The sequence below is a fragment of the Planococcus citri genome, chromosome 5 (genome assembly GCF_950023065.1).
Source record: "Planococcus citri chromosome 5, ihPlaCitr1.1, whole genome shotgun sequence".
Taxonomy (NCBI): Eukaryota; Metazoa; Arthropoda; class Insecta; order Hemiptera; family Pseudococcidae; genus Planococcus; species Planococcus citri.
The window spans coordinates 71,620,214-71,636,617 of NC_088681.1; the positions used below are offsets into that span (position 1 = coordinate 71,620,214).

The 16,404-nt window shown below is 33.7% G+C and overlaps 4 protein-coding genes across 9 annotated transcripts; 3 read left to right on the forward strand and 1 right to left on the reverse strand.

The window, feature by feature from the left end:
- Nucleotides 1-800: 800 nt before the first annotated feature.
- Nucleotides 801-2,862, forward strand: LOC135846765 (ribosomal RNA small subunit methyltransferase NEP1). Of its 2 annotated transcripts, XM_065366045.1 has the most exons (6): nucleotides 801-1,117; nucleotides 1,184-1,336; nucleotides 1,425-1,515; nucleotides 1,602-1,810; nucleotides 1,881-2,013; nucleotides 2,102-2,862. In XM_065366045.1, the coding sequence occupies exons 1-5, from the start codon at nucleotides 980-982 to the stop codon at nucleotides 1,992-1,994; spliced, it is 705 nt and encodes a 234-aa protein (XP_065222117.1). In that variant the 5' UTR covers nucleotides 801-979; the 3' UTR covers nucleotides 1,995-2,013; nucleotides 2,102-2,862. The 2 variants fall into 2 exon arrangements, with proteins under 2 accessions (XP_065222117.1, XP_065222116.1); XM_065366044.1 differs by lacking the exon at nucleotides 2,102-2,862 and having other exon boundaries at nucleotides 1,881-2,051.
- Nucleotides 2,102-6,198, reverse strand: LOC135846764 (SH3 domain-containing protein Dlish-like). 5 transcript variants are annotated; one of them, XM_065366039.1, is made up of 9 exons: nucleotides 5,575-6,198; nucleotides 5,409-5,495; nucleotides 4,260-4,327; nucleotides 3,967-4,169; nucleotides 3,669-3,879; nucleotides 3,403-3,539; nucleotides 3,127-3,316; nucleotides 2,826-3,046; nucleotides 2,102-2,731 (listed from the first exon to the last, which is right to left on the reverse strand). In XM_065366039.1, exons 3-9 carry the CDS (start codon nucleotides 4,306-4,308, stop codon nucleotides 2,567-2,569), a joined length of 1,176 nt encoding a protein of 391 aa, XP_065222111.1. In that variant the 5' UTR covers nucleotides 4,309-4,327; nucleotides 5,409-5,495; nucleotides 5,575-6,198; the 3' UTR covers nucleotides 2,102-2,566. The 5 variants fall into 5 exon arrangements, with proteins under 5 accessions (XP_065222111.1, XP_065222110.1, XP_065222115.1 ...); XM_065366038.1 differs by having other exon boundaries at nucleotides 5,409-5,501; XM_065366043.1 differs by lacking the exon at nucleotides 5,409-5,495 and having other exon boundaries at nucleotides 5,947-6,198.
- A 3,074-nt stretch (nucleotides 6,199-9,272) lies between these two features.
- On the forward strand, nucleotides 9,273-11,272 carry LOC135846767 (merozoite surface protein CMZ-8-like). Its single transcript, XM_065366049.1, has 5 exons — nucleotides 9,273-9,430; nucleotides 9,553-9,720; nucleotides 10,171-10,212; nucleotides 10,326-10,634; nucleotides 10,725-11,272. Exons 2-5 carry the CDS (start codon nucleotides 9,663-9,665, stop codon nucleotides 10,817-10,819), a joined length of 504 nt encoding a protein of 167 aa, XP_065222121.1. The 5' UTR covers nucleotides 9,273-9,430; nucleotides 9,553-9,662; the 3' UTR covers nucleotides 10,820-11,272.
- A 432-nt stretch (nucleotides 11,273-11,704) lies between these two features.
- LOC135846762 (CAAX prenyl protease 1 homolog) lies at nucleotides 11,705-15,506 on the forward strand. The gene is made up of 6 exons (XM_065366034.1): nucleotides 11,705-12,263; nucleotides 12,353-12,499; nucleotides 12,590-12,790; nucleotides 12,875-13,169; nucleotides 13,354-13,643; nucleotides 13,726-15,506. Exons 1-6 carry the CDS (start codon nucleotides 12,177-12,179, stop codon nucleotides 14,086-14,088), a joined length of 1,383 nt encoding a protein of 460 aa, XP_065222106.1. The 5' UTR covers nucleotides 11,705-12,176; the 3' UTR covers nucleotides 14,089-15,506.
- The last annotated feature ends 898 nt before the right edge of the window (nucleotides 15,507-16,404 follow it).

A 16,404-nucleotide genomic window follows, 5' to 3' on the forward strand; every position in this document is an offset into this window, starting at 1 on the left:
GGTGTCAGATTTTCACTAGAGCAGTCCATTCTCTCAGAAACAGCCTTTTCAGAGGTCAAAAATGACTTGGAAAAAAGTTGTCAAATTTGAAATTTTTAAAGACGTTTTCTGACTAATTTCAGGTCGCTAAATACGAAAATGACGTTTGTTTTGCGATCGGACTCGTATTTGGCGAACTAGCCGGAATTTCTCGCTGAAGCGGCGTCCCTAGTCAAAAATGGACACCAGATTCGGACTCTGCTTGCTCGAATTAGTCAAAAACGACCCTTTACTCGATTTTTTTGAAAATCAAAAAAATTACTTACATTACTTACATACCCATGTTGGCTATGTTCATTGTTCAGGCTTTTTTTGATTTTCAAAAATATCGAGTTAAGGGTCGTTTTCGACTAATTCTAGCCAGCAGAGACCGAATCTGGTGTCCATTTTTGTCGAGGGACGCTGCTTCAGTGAGAAATTGCGAATATTTTGCCGAATACGTGTCCGATCGCAAAACAAAGGTTGTTTTTGGATTCAGCTTGCTCGAATTAGTCTGAAAACGTGATTAAAATCGTTGCGTATTACCTCAATACTTACCTTAAAGTCTCGATCAAAATTATTGGAAACTGATAATGAGCAGTTCTAGTTGAAAAAAAAAACGAACAATTTATTCAGTTGAGACGGATTTTTTCCATGACTCTGTGAGTTCGAAAAATCATTTTAAATCGAAACAAATGGAATACAGGAGTAGCAAAAAAATTGACCCGCATCCGCCTCTGCATGACAAACTATCGTTTGGCCCGTATCAAAAAAATTGATAAGAGAAAGATTTCGGTCACATGGTCGTCAAACTTTTATCAATAGATTTTTTAAAAGTTTGTTAATATTTGAATTGAATTGTTCGCGTAATTAGATTTTATTGTAAGTGCTCGTCTATTGATTTTTGTGCGAGTGCAGTGCAATAAACCCGGTATTTAGTTTTATATCAACTTATTTTGTGATGGGAAGAAAAAGAAAAGTAGATGAAGATGACGGACAGTACGATCCGCCTTCCTCACACTTATCGGTTAGCCATATCGCTAAACAAGATAAACGATTGATAATTGTTTTGGAGAAGGCTCAACTGGAATCCATAAAGGTATCTATATTATTTTATACTTCATTTGGTTATCCTGACTGTAAAACGTTTTGTTGTACTTTGCAGGCAGGAAAGTCATTCGAACTACTGAATTGTGACGACCATGTTAATATTTTGAAGAAAGAAAATAAACAACCTGGTTTATGCCGTCCCGATATTGTACACCAATGCTTGCTCATGTTACTCGATAGTCCTTTAAATAGAGCAGGTTTGCTTCAGGTAAGCACGTTTTCGTCAAACCTTAACGTTCAACTCAGCACCGAATATTTTGCTCAATCGTTGAAATGTTACTCAATCATCTCTGCAGGTATTTATTCATACAGAAAAAAATGTTCTTATCGAAGTTAGTCCACAAACCAGAATACCGAGAACGTTCAAGAGGTTCGCAGGATTAATGGGTAAAGAGTGTTTTTAATCGAAATTCAATATCTTTTCATTTTCCTTTCGCTACTGATTTAAAATGTACGTACGTATACTATTTCAGTTCAGTTACTTCATAAATTCAGTGTCAGAGCGACGGAAACCTCTATAAAGTTGCTGAAAGTGATTAAAAATCCGGTCACTGACCACCTTCCGGTTGGATGCCGTAAATTAGCTACTTCGTACTCTTCTGATAAATTAGTTGATCCGAGAAATCTTGTTCCTGAAAATGACCCAATAGTGTTCGTTGTTGGAGCTATGGCACATGGACAAGTGAGATTGGTTTCTCTTATTTTTAGCGAATGTGATGCGAACATCGAGATTTTATTGTATTCACTTGCAGGTTGATGTGAATTATACCGAAGAAACCGTATCGATCAGTAACTATCCTTTATCTGCAGCACTCGCTTGTACTAAATTATGTAGCGCTTTTGAAGAAAAGTGGAATGTTATGTGACAACTTTTCAACGTGTTTTGTATGTATTTTGTAACTAAAGTATTGTTTTCTAATTCACGTTGCGATGTTGGTTATTGTAAATTAATTTTTTCTCTGAAATCTCATAGAAACACGACGAACGAAATATTTCCGTAAAATGTAAAGTTTAATCGAAGTGAATGCTCGTTTTAGTATGTATACTGAAGAATGACCCTGCAAAACTAATCTCTTATTGGAATCGCAATTCTGCAATTTGAAATTTTTTATGCAAGAAACGCAATGATTGAGGTAGAAGACATGAAATGTGTATACTTAGCATTTAGTTTACTACTGTGAGGAGGTTCTTCATTAGTAGGCTACTCATTTTTCAGGTAAATGAGTTCGTATTTTGTGAGTTCGACTTTGAATAAGCACTGGGCAGTGTTGTTGATTAATTCATAACTAGTATTTTTTTCCCTATTGAGTTGTAAAACACAAAATTTGCATATAAGATTTTTTTGATAAATACTTATTAAGGTTTAATAGAATAACCATTTTTGAGCCTTTGAATAAAAATATAAAAATGCTTTGATTTAAAAGTTGTAATTACAGCTTTAGAGACTAGTCATAGCTGGAGGTCTTGCGTAAGCTTTTGGAATAAAACCACATTTTCTGGTTTTAGGGGCATATGCCCATAACCAACCATCCAAATTTTGTGTATTAAAATCAGCATAAATCCAGTCCCCTCTTCTTACTGATAAATCATCAGGAGCTTGCGCCTGTGGAAACAGTAAATAGATTCTTAAAATTATAGTATGTAATTGAATGATATTAATTCAATGAATGTGCAAAAATAGACTAAATATAGGTTACCTTGTAATCATACAACATCACGAGTTCTGTTCCGTGATATGGCATTTCTTCATTTACATTAGTTGTTTGATGTGCATTAGGATTGCACGATTGTACCGCAGGATTCAAAGAATTTTGAATAATGGTATTATTTAATGGTAGTGAATTTCCAATTTTGGAAACTTTACTGTTGTAAGGTATGGCAGTAGATGCTGTGATTTGATTACTTTGGTTCAAGTGATCTGAGACAGAATAATTTTTAAATTATAAAGCTCGAGTGAATTATGTAGCATAGAATGTGTAGCTAACTGATGAAACTTACTTTGCAATACATCAGCTGGGTATACAAAACCAGATGGTACAAAACCTTCCTGACCATCACTCCTGATAATCCAATACCAGTCAGGATCTTCTCGATTCAATACAGTTATAAATTCTCCTCTTTCAACGCTTACATCATTTTCGTCACGAGCAATGAAAGTGTATAGGACGATAAATCGTCCAGAGGGATCCTATGTAAAAGATACAAAATAGAGCTTATATTAAACTATTTTCTTCACAATGTTTGCACTACAAAGCCAAAACTACTGATATCAACCTTGAAGAAAGGATGTATTTCTAGTTGTGATGATGATGTGCTGTGTAAAGATGCCTGTGAGCTGGTTATGCTTATGCGAGGTTGTTGATTATTTTGATTTCTATCTTTTTTGTTGAAACTTTCGTTGTCCGAACCATCTACAGGTTGAGAGAAAAAACAATGTGTGAAAAAATTATCAAAAAGATCTTGAAAAGTGCAATTCTCTCTTATAGTCTTGTAGAATAGGTTTATCACGTTCTAATTAATATTCAGAATATGGTTTGTACCTTGCTGATTTTCAATACTAATATCAACTTCTACTTCATTTGAATTGTTGAATTGCTCGCGAGGTAATTTTTTCTTCAAGTTGTTGAGTGCTAATTCACCTAAATGCGAATTGTATGGGGTACAATATGAATGTGGAATGAATCCTTCTAATCTTGAATCTTCGGCAATAACATAAACCCAATCGTTTTCTCGATACAAAATATTAACTACCTAAAATAGGTAACGGACATATTTATGACAAATTCGCTGTACCTACTGTGGTCAAGTTTCACATCTGAATTTTGGTTTTCAACATACCTGTCCCCTCTTTACTTGTAGTTCATCATCAACGCAGGGAGTGAAATCGTGTAGCACTATCATTTTACTGTCGGGGGATAAGCCATTTTCTTTTTCTATTCCTACTCGGACTAGTGTTTCAATGGAGGCACTGCCAGTGATTCGACCCATGCCTGTGAAGGCATTATTTCGTAGTTCCTTTGTTTCCACATCTCCGGTGCTACCTTAACATGTAATCAAGGATTGTATTGTTATTATCACTCATTTTGTACAGTCTGTAGGTTGTTAATTAAGTTTTAAAAATTTTGTTTTACTTTTCTTTTTTTTCCCACGTCTAATCCTTACAGGACAAAGGAAAGCCATCGGATTGTTGCTTCAACCTCTACATGAAAACAAAGAGATGATATTAAAACAGCTGGTTTCATTCCCTGATTCAAAATCTACGTGGAATACTTGAAAAATTGAAACATCTATGGACCTTAGCCGATGCACATTGGCCATTTGTTTTCAAAATTACGCAGTATTTTTGAAATGAGACATCATTAATCCTAGAATTTGGAGTTACAGAAAGTGAAAAAATCACGTTTTTCTGTACTGATTTCTCAATTTTCAACCAAAATTCAATAAATGGGACACCAAAATTACCGGAATTTAGTTGCGGATCTCATCCCTTTGACAGAATTTCGCTATCTCATTTTGCTCTCGCGAAACTCGCAGATGAATCTTGAAAAATGAGATCAAAAAAGTGTCTAAAATAAAAACAACGTTTTTCAAGCTACTTCTGCTCGTAGAAGGAAACTGTGAGTACCAATCGTTTCGCTCTAAGCGCCATTTGATTCCTGATGAAATTTACTTTTAAAATCGTCCCTTGAAAAAAGAATTCAAAAATCTGTAGTGTAAATGTCCGGAGCTTCAATAATTTCTTTTTCCTCAAAATCGCTCATGCAGCAAAAATCGCATAAATAAGGCGATTTTGAAAAAAAAGAACTCACTAAAACCTCGCACATTATCGCAATACATTTTTTTACATTTTTTTCAGGAGTTGAAAATAAATTTTACCAGGAATCGAATGGCAGTTAGAGCGAAACGATTGGTACTTGCGTTTTTCTCCTACGAGCAGAAGTAGCTTGAAAAACGTTGTTTTTTTGACACTTTTTTGATCTCATTTTTCAAGATTCGTCTGCGAGTTTCGCGAGAGCAAAATGAGATAGCGAAATTCTGTCAAAAGGATGAGATCCGCAACTAAATTCCGGTAATTTTGGTGTCCCATTTATTGAATTTTGGTTGAAAATTGAGAAATCAGTACAGAAAAACGTGAAATTCTAGGATTAATGATGGCGCATTTCAAAAATACTGTGTTATTTTGAAAACAAATGACCAATGTGCATCGACTAAGATCCGTAAATGCCCATTTAACCGGAATCAATATCTAATTATTAATTTTCTAATTTAGAAATTTATACCTATTATTTTTCACTGAATTCGCGAAATTTCATTCTACAGCTCAAAAAAATTTTATGACATGAATGAATGCTTCTTGACCAAGCAAACTGCTCCTTGTGGTCAATGATATAGTATAAATATAAAATATCGAGAAAGAGTTTATTTGATTCAATAGTACGTTTTTACCCGATAAAATTGCAAGAATCTGTTTATGTAGTAGCAAAAAATCGTCCAAGTCTAATAATTTTCTCACCACTGTATGTATTTTTATGGTCTCGGGTGTTGGTGTTACTGATAGATAAAACTAAGGCTACTATAAGTAGCCCTAATAAAACGAATACTGATGTGTGTATGCATACAAATATTACACTTATGTATAAAATCGTTTTAAAATGTAAACCAGCCGCGCACAGATAACATGGACAAAGCTGGAGCTGGGATTGGGAAAAATAAAGTTGAAAAGGCTTAAGCCAAGTAACAAGGAAGGGGATTCGTGCAGCGATAGGTGAAGAGGATAAACTGGTTTAGTTAGTTTTATGTCTAGAGATTGATACCTACCTATAATGATACCTGAGGTTTCTGAAAGTGGATTCTGGACTTCGTAGGTCTCGTAGTTCGATTTCGATGTCGAAGTAAATTTAAAAACGGATGAGTACATACTAAGTATGTCGAACATATCCACATCATCTGATATTAGATTGGTGGTGGGTATAAGGAAACACGGTTAAAATTTCAAAAGCACTCGCTAATGTTGATAGCCTATAAGTTATATATCCCTATAAATTTAATTTTCCAACTACATGTACTTGTACTTGAAAACGTTGAAATGGTTTAGAATGGAAATTCCAAGAAAGAATTTTTTAAATAGTGGTTTTAAATTCTTTTTATTGACTCGAAAACGAATTTTGCTCGAATTAAAGAAAGGATAAGTACCTAATAATTCAAACTTTTGTAAATTTAAGTTTTGTATAGTAGTATTTTAGAAAAAAAGGGGAAAAATTGGTTTGTAGCCTTGTAGGTACACTTTTTGCCTATCTAAACTTTTAAATTTATAAAACATGTTTCAAAAATACGTACCTAGACGTACATCTATGTGTATTTTTATTTTTTTAAACATAAACATTTTTTTCAAGTTTATAATATTGTTCATCTTTTAAGTACCCTTGAAGGAAAAAATGCTTCATTTTTTTTTTGAAAAAAAGTATTGACGAAGTACCTACTTGACTAGACTTACTTTTTTCACTCGTAAATCAAATCAAAATAATACCTACATAGTACCTATTATTTTTGGTCTAATTACGCTGAGAAGTACCTGCGTTATGTTCCCATTCTATTCAGGATACTTAATTAATTATTTTCTATGCAATATCGCGTTAAAAATCACACCATTATGGGTAGTTGTGTATTGACACTGACAGTCAATGTTCAATCATCATCATGACATCATGACTAAATTGACTATAAATTCAATTCAGACCTTAAGAATACTTATTACTTGAAAGAACAATAAATATTATTGAAAGAAAGATTAAACTTGAAAAAATATTTAACTACATATTTGAAAAAATACATACTATGTGCGTTTACGTATTTTTAAAACAAGCTTCATAAATAAATGTATAAGTTTAGACTTCAGAGTTCAGACAGACAAAAAGTGTACCTACAAGGCTACAAAACATAATTTCCAAAAGTTTGAATTATTTTTGAAAATATCATTGATTAACTACTAATTACTAGAGACTAAGGATACTTTTCGGCATCGTGTGCTATCGAGTGCTTTCGGCTACGCTCGTTTGACTTTATTCTTTGTAATGATTCAAGTTCCCTGTTCCTGTTGATGAGATTTTTAATTTTAATTAAAAATTAATTATAATATTCGAATATTATATTGTCTTTTATGTATTCTTCATTGTATTTCTTGTAGAATGCAATTTTTTGTTGCATACTTTGGGTTAAATGCCTTGTGAGCAGTTGGAAATCTGATAAGATTTTTTCGATTTTGACTTTGACTGATGTGATATCAATCTTCTTTTGAAAAACTTCCAAGTTCCAAATGTTTGTACAACAAGGTCACTTCTGTTAAAGTTTTACATTTTCTTCAAATTGAATTCGAAAGACTAGTATCATCACAGCTGTTTTTTCTTTATATTTGCCATTTGGTAATGTTCGGATCGGAAATCAAGTTGTCTAACAAGAGTACAAGACTGTCGACGAAATTATGAAACAGATTAAAATTCAAAAGAAACAGGACTAACACGAGTTTTATCATTAAAATACGTACAATATTCGTATGAAATAATATGATTATGAAAAAGAAAGATTTGAACAAAAAGGAAAGAAACAGGAGTTTCATCTTTGATAAGGAGAATATTTCATTTTCATGGAGACAAGTCAAACGAGCGTAGCCGAAAGCACTCGACAGCACACGATGCCGAAAAGTATCCTTAGTCTCTAGTAATTAGTTGATTAACTAGGCACAACTAATACTATTCCAATTATTTAAGTACAAATTTTTGAAATTTTCTTTCATTTTATCATTTTAAACAATTTTACTTCATTAAAATATGTAATATAATAATAGGTACCTATTTTGCAAAAATTAACCTTTTTTTTTTTACAGTTTTCTCGCCGTTTACAATAACGAATTACTTACATATTTTCTTCATCAGTTTCTATGGAAATGAATTTAAATTGAAAGTAGTTACCTGAAATCTTTTCCCCATAAGTTTTCAGAAACTTTCCGTGGAAAATTTCCTGTCATTTCTAGGTAGAGGTACCCAAGGGCCAAGGCCCAAGGCCAGGGATGGAAGAGCCTTGAATTCAGGGCTCCCGCTCTTGGCTCTGGCTCAGCTCCCCGCAAGTTTCAGCTCTGGCTCGCTCTTGGCTCTTGGCTCTTTTTCTTTACAAGAGCTCTTTGGCTCCTTGCTCGCTCCTCAATTCTTCCCGACTCCGCTCTTTGACTCTCGGCTCCCTCTTCCAATTTCTCGGCTCCCACTCCAGCTCCAGCTCTGGCTCTTGGCTCTTTAAATTAGAGTTCAAAATTCGTGAAAAACGATGAAAAAAATGAAAATACACTGCATTTATTTTCATTTCATTTCTCAATGAGGAAAAAAACTTAAAAATTCTTCATTTTCTTCACAAATGTGAGTTAAAAGTTGAATTTTTGATAAAATTGTGCGCATTTTTTAACTTTTTTCTCTACTTTTAGGGAGCCAAAGAGCCTGAAAAATTTTGTGGGCTCCCACTTGGCTCTGGCTCTTTCCAGGTTAAAGACTCCTTATGATGATGGCTCTCTTGAGTAAAATAAGGAGCTCTTTTGCAAGAGAGCTCTTGATGTTTTTCTGCATTTTCATTTATTTGGCTCTTGGCTCTGGCTCTAGCTCCTCAAAAAATTCGGCTCTTTCAGACTCTGGCTCCGGCTCGCTCCCGGCTCTTCCATCCCTGCCCAAGGCTGACGGAGGATCAGAGGATGTCGATGCAAGTTTTTCAATTTGTTTAGGTTAAGGGGGGTATGGTTATGGTTCGGGTACGCTGCGTTTCAAGTTTCATAAAGAGTTTGAATTTAAACAATAATTTTGGTTTCGGTTTCGGTTTCAGTTTCAGTTCGCTTCGCTCACGCCTCCCTCATGGCTTCATCAAGCTTTTGGTCCGGTGGATGCGGTCTACTTTCAGTTCGGTTTCGGGTTTTGGTTTGTTTAATCCGAAACGTAACGTAATCGGAACAATATAATTAATCAGCAATTTTTTTTATTTTCTCGAAATTTCTTCGTCGTTGCAGTTGGCTAGTGTGCACTTCGGCTTCCTCAATATCCTCCAATACGGAGTATTTGCCCTATCGCTACCCAATCAGCAGTTGGTCTCTCGCCCCACTCCCACGTATTCCTTGATTCCTTTTAGGCTTCCAACCAACTTTCCATTCCAAATCAAAATTCTTGTCTTCGCCCTTTTTTTTTCTTTTGTCAACGTTGAATGAATTTAATTTAATGGTGTTTTCAAATTTTAGTTGCGTGTTTATGTAAAGAAAACAGTTCAGATAGAAGAGGTATGTTATTGATGTATCCTGTTATGTATAGCTTACGTGTTTCTATTGTTTCATATCGTAATGATATTATTCTCGCTGCGATAGATTACTAATCAAGTTACTACTGTTCTCTTATGTTGTAGTTTTTGTTCTATGAGAAATTGATCATCCGTCGAAGTGGTTTATTTAGTGGCGATAGGAAATTTCTGTTGATCTAGTTTTCCCTGACGTGTAGCAATTACATCTGGTAGAAATGGAGAAAAGGAAGACTCTATTTACGTTTTTGGCTGTTACGGTCTTTATTTCCTTGAGTAAGTAGAGATTTCTACTCATTTCTTTGTCAAGGTTAATGATGACTCGAGATTATCTATGTAGTTATCGTTGTTGTTGTTGTTGTTGAATCTTTAATCTGAAATAGTGTAATTGCTCGCCTACAATTTACATATGCTTCAATGATATAGAAGTATAGAACCCCTGGGTAAGATGAAATATCTAGCAGAAACACTACTTTCAAAACAAGCGTTTTGTCAAACTTTCAATTCTGTGATGAGCATCACATTACATTTGGTAAATGAATGGATTTTTGTTACAAAAACATGTACATAATTATTCCTTCAGAAGTTGGTTTTTGAAAAATTATCGTGAAAGTTTGAATCGACGACACATTGTCAGAGTGTTGTTCTCACCAAACATTAGTTTTTTTTAATATCGTTTCTAAAGTGTGGTAAACATTTAATTGATATTCGCCCGTTATTTTTCAGATTGTTCAGTCAGCGCCGCTGCAACTAAGGATACTGTCGCAGGTGAGCATTGTTACGTATTGTTCTTTGTGGTGCACGGCTGCACGCAGAATTTTTAAACATGACTGCATTTATTTTCTCCATATTTTAATTATGTTTTTAATGATTTATTTCAGGTTTTTCAAACAATACTACAACCACACCCGCTCCAGCACCAACTACAACCAAACCGCCATCTCCAACTACTACAACGAAACCTACTACACCTTCCACACCTACTACCCCTGTCACTACACCTTCTACACCGGTCACTACACCTTCTACACCTGTCACAACACCTTCTACACCTGTCACTACACCAACACCACCTCCAGCAACGTCCACACTCACTCCACCTACTAGTAGCACTTCTCCTTCACCGTCTCCAACTGTACCTCCAACTCCACCAAAACCAGACAGATCTTTCGATTTACCAAGCTTCGTCGGTAAGATTCCATTACGCAATATTTCGTTTTGTACAAAGGTCTATATTAAATTGTTTCACATTGTAACATGTGGTTGTATTTTCTTTTCAGGTGGTATAATTTTAGCGTTAGGAGTTCTCGCTATCGGATATGTTGTTTACAAATTTTATCGAGCCCGCACCGATCCGAACTACCGCACTTTATGAATAAACGGAGTTTTATAATCTCACTTATATTTCTTTCTACGTTGTTTATTTTTGTTGTATTCTGTACTTCTTTATGATTTTAGAGCATTTATATACGTTTTAAATATTAATGTTGATAATTATTGTACGTATATTGGCAGCGTTGATATGTGATTCTGTTACAGGCTCCGTATTTTCATCTGTGTTGCGTGTGCGATGGATCTTATACTTATTTTGTATTTTTATTTTTTAAATTATCGATGTGAATAAGCTGAACAATTGCAAGTGGTATATTTGTATCGCTCGTGTTGAATGATAGTTAGTTAAAAAAGCCTATTGTATAAGTTTTACGTGTCTTTTTTTAAAAAGCATTTTAAACCATTGAATTATAATATTTGTGTATATACTTGAATGTTGAAACGTATCAAAATATAATATTTTAATTTGTTTACAAAATTAAACCTTGAAATTTTAGTTGAATTGTAAATGAAATTCTCGAGTGAATTTGTCAATTCGAGAGGGTTTTGGTGTGGGCTAACGTGTGTGACACTCGATAAGGGTTGGGCAATGAGATCAGTGAGACCTTTGAATGTTCACCTATGTGAAGATCCGAAATTCCGAAGTTCTTGTCGTCGTCGTAGTTTCCCAAACTCGAAAGGAGTGTTATTTTCGAGGTGTTATGTAATGTTATGGAGTTGCATGAGAGATATTTGAAATCGAAGTGTATACAAAATACATCGCCATTAATTATAGTCATCGTTCTCGTTTAAAATTCTCTCGCAACCGCCGAATTGTTTCAATCTAACCCCAGGCATTGAAGTCGACATCTATAGAGCATTTTGGGAAATTTGATTTTTCGAAACGTTGGGCTGGAGGGTTGGTTGGAGCGTTAATATAGATCGATGGATCTCCCTGGAATCTCATGAAGTTGATAAAATTCGTAGAATTCATATAAAAGCGAAGCCGTAAAGTGAATTTCGGTTCTGATTTTTGAAAAAATATTTGAAATTTAACTAACTCGAATGAAGTGAACTAAATCATGACGTTGATCATTGATCCGTTGGCGTGTGTTGCGTTTGAGTTTAGTGAATAATTCATTCATACATATGCTTAGTAATCTCTAGCCTTTCATGATTTATGTACATTGATCGATAAATTGTGTCGTATATTTTCAATTTCGCTATTTTGTTAGTCGTTCGCGTTTCCGGCGTATGCACACCTCTTGAATGAATGAAAAAAAGCTGGCGAAAACGAACTGAATATAATTTTATTATGATAAGTTTGACAGCAGTTGGATAGCCATTAGAAACAGATTTGTTGAAAACAAGTTCTCGTCAAGAGTAAAATTTATTGTGATACTATTTTATGCGTTGTCAAAATGCCTTCAGAAACTACATTACTGTACTGCATTCTTTTCATGACGTGGGTCGAGTCATCTTGGAATTTTTATCTAGTTTTTCGACAGGTTAGTAATGTTCATCTTGATTCCTACTGAGCTAGAAATGCCTAAAAATTGGTTTCAAATAATTTACGTATCAATTCGAATGTTTTTAGCGCTCTGTATTGAAAACTACCACCAATGTACCGAAAGATTTAATTGGAATAATGCCCAACGAAACATTTTCAAAGGCCAGATTGTACAATTTGGATAACATCACTTTTGGAATATTTCATTCGCTCTTCGATAACATTTTGGGAACCGTAAGTCACTTGGAAAAAGGAAATATTCATTGTATTTACTGTTGAAATTGTATGTTTTTCATAACTCGTGTTTTGTATTTCCTCGAACAGCTGATGATCATCTTATACGTTATGCCGGCATTGTGGAAATACAGTATCGGTATCAGTACTAAATTTGGATTCAGCGAAAGTGAAATCGTAGTCAGTATCATTTTCATGCTAATGATGAATACTTTGAATAGCCTGCTATCGCTCCCATTTTCGATCTATTCGGTTTTTGTCATCGAAGAAAAACACGGATTCAATAAACAAGTAAGGCTAAGGCAGCCTTGTTTTAATTGAACTTTCCTTCAATTAACTGCAGTTTAATATTATGTTTGTCTTGTGCAATTCCAGACACCGGGTTTCTTCGTGAAAGATACGTTAAAAGCGTATTTCTTGATGCAGTTCCTCATAGTTTTATTGACTAGTCCGATTATTTATATTGTGAAAGCCGGAGGCGATTATTTTTTCATATATTTATGGCTGTTCGCTGTTTTCTTTACGCTGTTCTTTATGACAATTTATCCCGAAGTTATCGCCCCTATATTCGATAAATATACTCCGTTGGAAGAAGGAGAGTTACGAACTAAAATTGAAGATTTAGCAGCTAGCGTGGGCTTCCCATTGAAAAAGATTTACGTGGTTGAAGGTAGGTATTTTAAAGTTGCAAGTTTATTTATTCGTGTACTTTGGAATTTATCTGATGAATCATCATTCAATCTACGCATTTCATACATGAGTAAATGATCGAGTAATTGTTGATAAGAATAGTCTCATCGCGATGTGCTTATCTTCTGTTATTCAGTTCGAGTTATGTTTATGTTATGTTCTAGGATCCAAAAGATCGGCTCATAGTAACGCCTACTTCTACGGATTTTTCAATAACAAAAGAATTGTCATTTTCGATACCCTTTTGAAAGATTACGTTTCCAGTGATTCGAGAAATGTTAAAAATGAGACATCAAACGAAAATGAAGATGTTACGGAACAGCCAACCAAATCACCCGCGTCTAATGAAGAGGACAAAAAAGGATGCACCAATGATGAAGTATTAGCTGTCTTAGCTCATGAGCTTGGTCATTGGAAAGGAAATCATGTTTTGAAGCAAATGATTCTTAGTCAGGTGTGTTTATCGTCATCTTTTTTCTTGAGAGAGATTTGTTTTGCGCTATAAAATTTTCATGTTTATTTCGTAATTTTCACAGATCAACTTATTCTTTTTATTCATGGCATTCAGTTTCCTTTTCCGGTATGGAATTATATATCGCGCTTTCGGATTTCAAGATTCTCAACCTGTAATTATTGGTCTATTAATAATTTTACAGTTCATTTTTACCCCATACCATTTCATATTATCATTTTTAATCACTCTATTGACTCGTAAATACGAATTTGAAGCCGATAATTTTGCTAAAGCTTTGGGAAAAGCCGAGTATTTACGTAAATCGTTAATCAAGTTGAATAAAGATAATTTATCTTTTCCGGTCTACGATTGGTTGTATTCTACCTTTAATCATTCCCACCCACCTTTATTGGAACGTTTAAAAGCGCTAAATAAGACGGAGTAATGTCTAATGTCATTATTTTTCGAAGTGATACCCAAACTACCCACCTAGCAACTTGCTTTTCACTTCTGGCAATTTGCCTTGTATAAAACCAATTGTGGGATAGAACTGGGAGTTTTGGTTATTCTATCAAGTACTTACTTCTGTAATTTTTCGTACAATGAATGAAATTGTTTTTTGTTTCCCTATTGAAGTTCAGTCAATCCTTTTTGAAGTGAGCACCGACGTTTTTTCTTCATGTTGTATGTTTTGCAACGATCATTACAAATTGTTTATTTATAAGTTATTTTTAAATTCCTATTTTCGTGATGTATGATTTTTTCCGAGTCAAGAGTCAATTTCTCAAAGATAATATTGTAAATACGAAGGGTTATAAAATTTATAATTTAAAACTTGCTGTTTTTTGTTCGTTATATTCCGCATTGGTATCATTTTTGCGATTCTCAGTACATACATTTATGTAATTATGGAGTAAGCTGAAGCTGAAGTTATGTGACGATTGAAGAGGCGTTTGAAAGTCAAACAGGTATCAAGATGTTAAACATCTCAACTCGATTGGTAACAGAACAATTATCGAATTGAAGATTGAAGGAAAATGTCATTGTACTTTTAGTTTCGCTTTTATTGCACCGCGTCATCCATCCACTTTTTATCAAATTGTTCATTCATGCTTATTGATTAACAATTTTATACTTTTCGCAGTAATCAATATTGGCTTTATTTGTTAACAAACCACGCGCCGTTTCTCTTCAAGTGATATCATAAAAAGAATTTTCAAACATTTTATAAGTTTTGTCCTTATCCTACTTTCTCAAGTTGTTCTCAAATTTTTAAAAGTACCTCTCAACTTTTTCGTCTTTTTCGAGTAACATGGGGATGTAATGAAATGAAAATGCTAAAAAAAAACGACGAAAATCATGAAGTTTTTAAGAAAATTATTTTCCCCATAAAAGTGGAAAAAACTGAAAAATAGGAAGGACACTTTTGAAAAGATTGATACAAAATGTTTTGTACTGGTCAAAAATTGTAGAATTTTCATGGTAAAAAGAAGAAGAATTTTTATAGGTAGTGTTGGAGAGAATCCTAAACAATGCATGAAAAGTTGAATAATATTGATGAATGGCATGAGTGAGGCACTGAGGCGTAAAATATACACGAGTCCATACTTTCTCATCTAATTATGTTGGTACTGTAGTCATTTTATAATCTCAGCACAAAATTTTCATTTCCTTTATTATTTATTTACAGTTCATTGTAAGTTTGTCATATTATCTGACTGATATTTTATGCATTTGTTATTGATAGACAATGAGAAAATGTTCAATTCTATGTATTTGTTTGTCAGATCTTGAATAATTAACTTTTAAAAAAATTTATGTTTTTTTATTGAAATTTGTCAGTAAAACTCTTTTTTTGCGTCACATCTCCTATATTTTCTAGACGATCTTACAATTTTTTTCTCTTCGTAAATTCGTAAAACTCAAGTGGTTTTCTAACATATTCCTGTTAGATTTGAGAACCATCAAAGTCAACCATCACTGCTTGTAAAAAATTTTTAAAAATGTTGGAGTTGAGTGATGTAGAAAATTGGATTGGAAAAACCCAGGGAAACTGAAACTTGAAAGGAGGGGCTATACTGAATTTAACCGTAAACTTAAACTTAACCCTAGAAGTTAAACAAAGGCAAATTTTAGGTTGACGGGCGTTAAATTCAGTATAAACCAAGCTAAAGTATAAGTTAAGGGAATAAGTATCCCCTTAAGCTTCCTTTATAGTGGCAATAAGCTGGCAATAGAAAATTTCTACAGAAAATCGTGGAATTTTTTCAAACTCAATTTTAAGCACTTTTGAACCTCTAAACTTGTAAAATAATAACATTTCTTATAAATTCTGATGATTATTCACTTTAATAAAAAGTTTTCAATCTTCATCTCATTCATCACTTTTCTATGGAAAAGTTAAAAAATTTTGACTTTTCCATAGAAAATTGATAAAATTCCACAGCCAGTATAAATCAGTGTTGCCAATGCCATATTGAAAAATCCCGCCAGATTGATCCTAAAAAACCGCTAAAAACCGCTAAATTCCATATAGCAAAATCGCTAGACTTCCCGCTAGATTTTCATCATTTTTTTAAAACCTCAAGTCACGTAAAAAATACAAAACTGATGAAGATTCAATTATTGTTAAAATTTTAAAACTGTACAAAAAAAACTAAAAACTAAAAAACAGTGAAATCATTCAAAAATTACCAAAGAATTGATGAAATTGAGTGGATGGGTTTTACAAAAGTTCAATTTCATTGATTTTTTTTTCAAA

Bases quoted from the DNA above. Each gene is read 5' to 3' on its own strand.
- LOC135846765 (XM_065366045.1), top strand. From the start codon at position 980: ATGGGAAGAAAAAGAAAAGTAGATGAAGATGACGGACAGTACGATCCG. The intron at 1,118-1,183 runs GTATCTATATTA...TGTACTTTGCAG, and splicing joins CTCAACTGGAATCCATAAAG to GCAGGAAAGTCATTCGAACT. The intron at 1,811-1,880 runs GTGAGATTGGTT...ATTCACTTGCAG, and splicing joins GAGCTATGGCACATGGACAA to GTTGATGTGAATTATACCGA.
- LOC135846767 (XM_065366049.1), top strand. From the start codon at position 9,663: ATGGAGAAAAGGAAGACTCTATTTACGTTTTTGGCTGTTACGGTCTTT. The intron at 10,213-10,325 runs GTGAGCATTGTT...GATTTATTTCAG, and splicing joins AACTAAGGATACTGTCGCAG to GTTTTTCAAACAATACTACA. The intron at 10,635-10,724 runs GTAAGATTCCAT...TTTTCTTTTCAG, and splicing joins CGATTTACCAAGCTTCGTCG to GTGGTATAATTTTAGCGTTA.
- LOC135846764 (XM_065366043.1), bottom strand. From the start codon at position 4,308: ATGGCTTTCCTTTGTCCTGTAAGGATTAGACGTGGGAAAAAAAAGAAA. The intron at 3,540-3,668 runs GTACAAACCATA...CTCAACCTGTAG, and splicing joins TAGTATTGAAAATCAGCAAG to ATGGTTCGGACAACGAAAGT. The intron at 3,047-3,126 runs GTAAGTTTCATC...ATTCTGTCTCAG, and splicing joins CCCAGCTGATGTATTGCAAA to ATCACTTGAACCAAAGTAAT.
- LOC135846762 (XM_065366034.1), top strand. From the start codon at position 12,177: ATGCCTTCAGAAACTACATTACTGTACTGCATTCTTTTCATGACGTGG. The intron at 12,264-12,352 runs GTTAGTAATGTT...GAATGTTTTTAG, and splicing joins TTTATCTAGTTTTTCGACAG to CGCTCTGTATTGAAAACTAC. The intron at 13,170-13,353 runs GTAGGTATTTTA...GTTATGTTCTAG, and splicing joins AAAGATTTACGTGGTTGAAG to GATCCAAAAGATCGGCTCAT.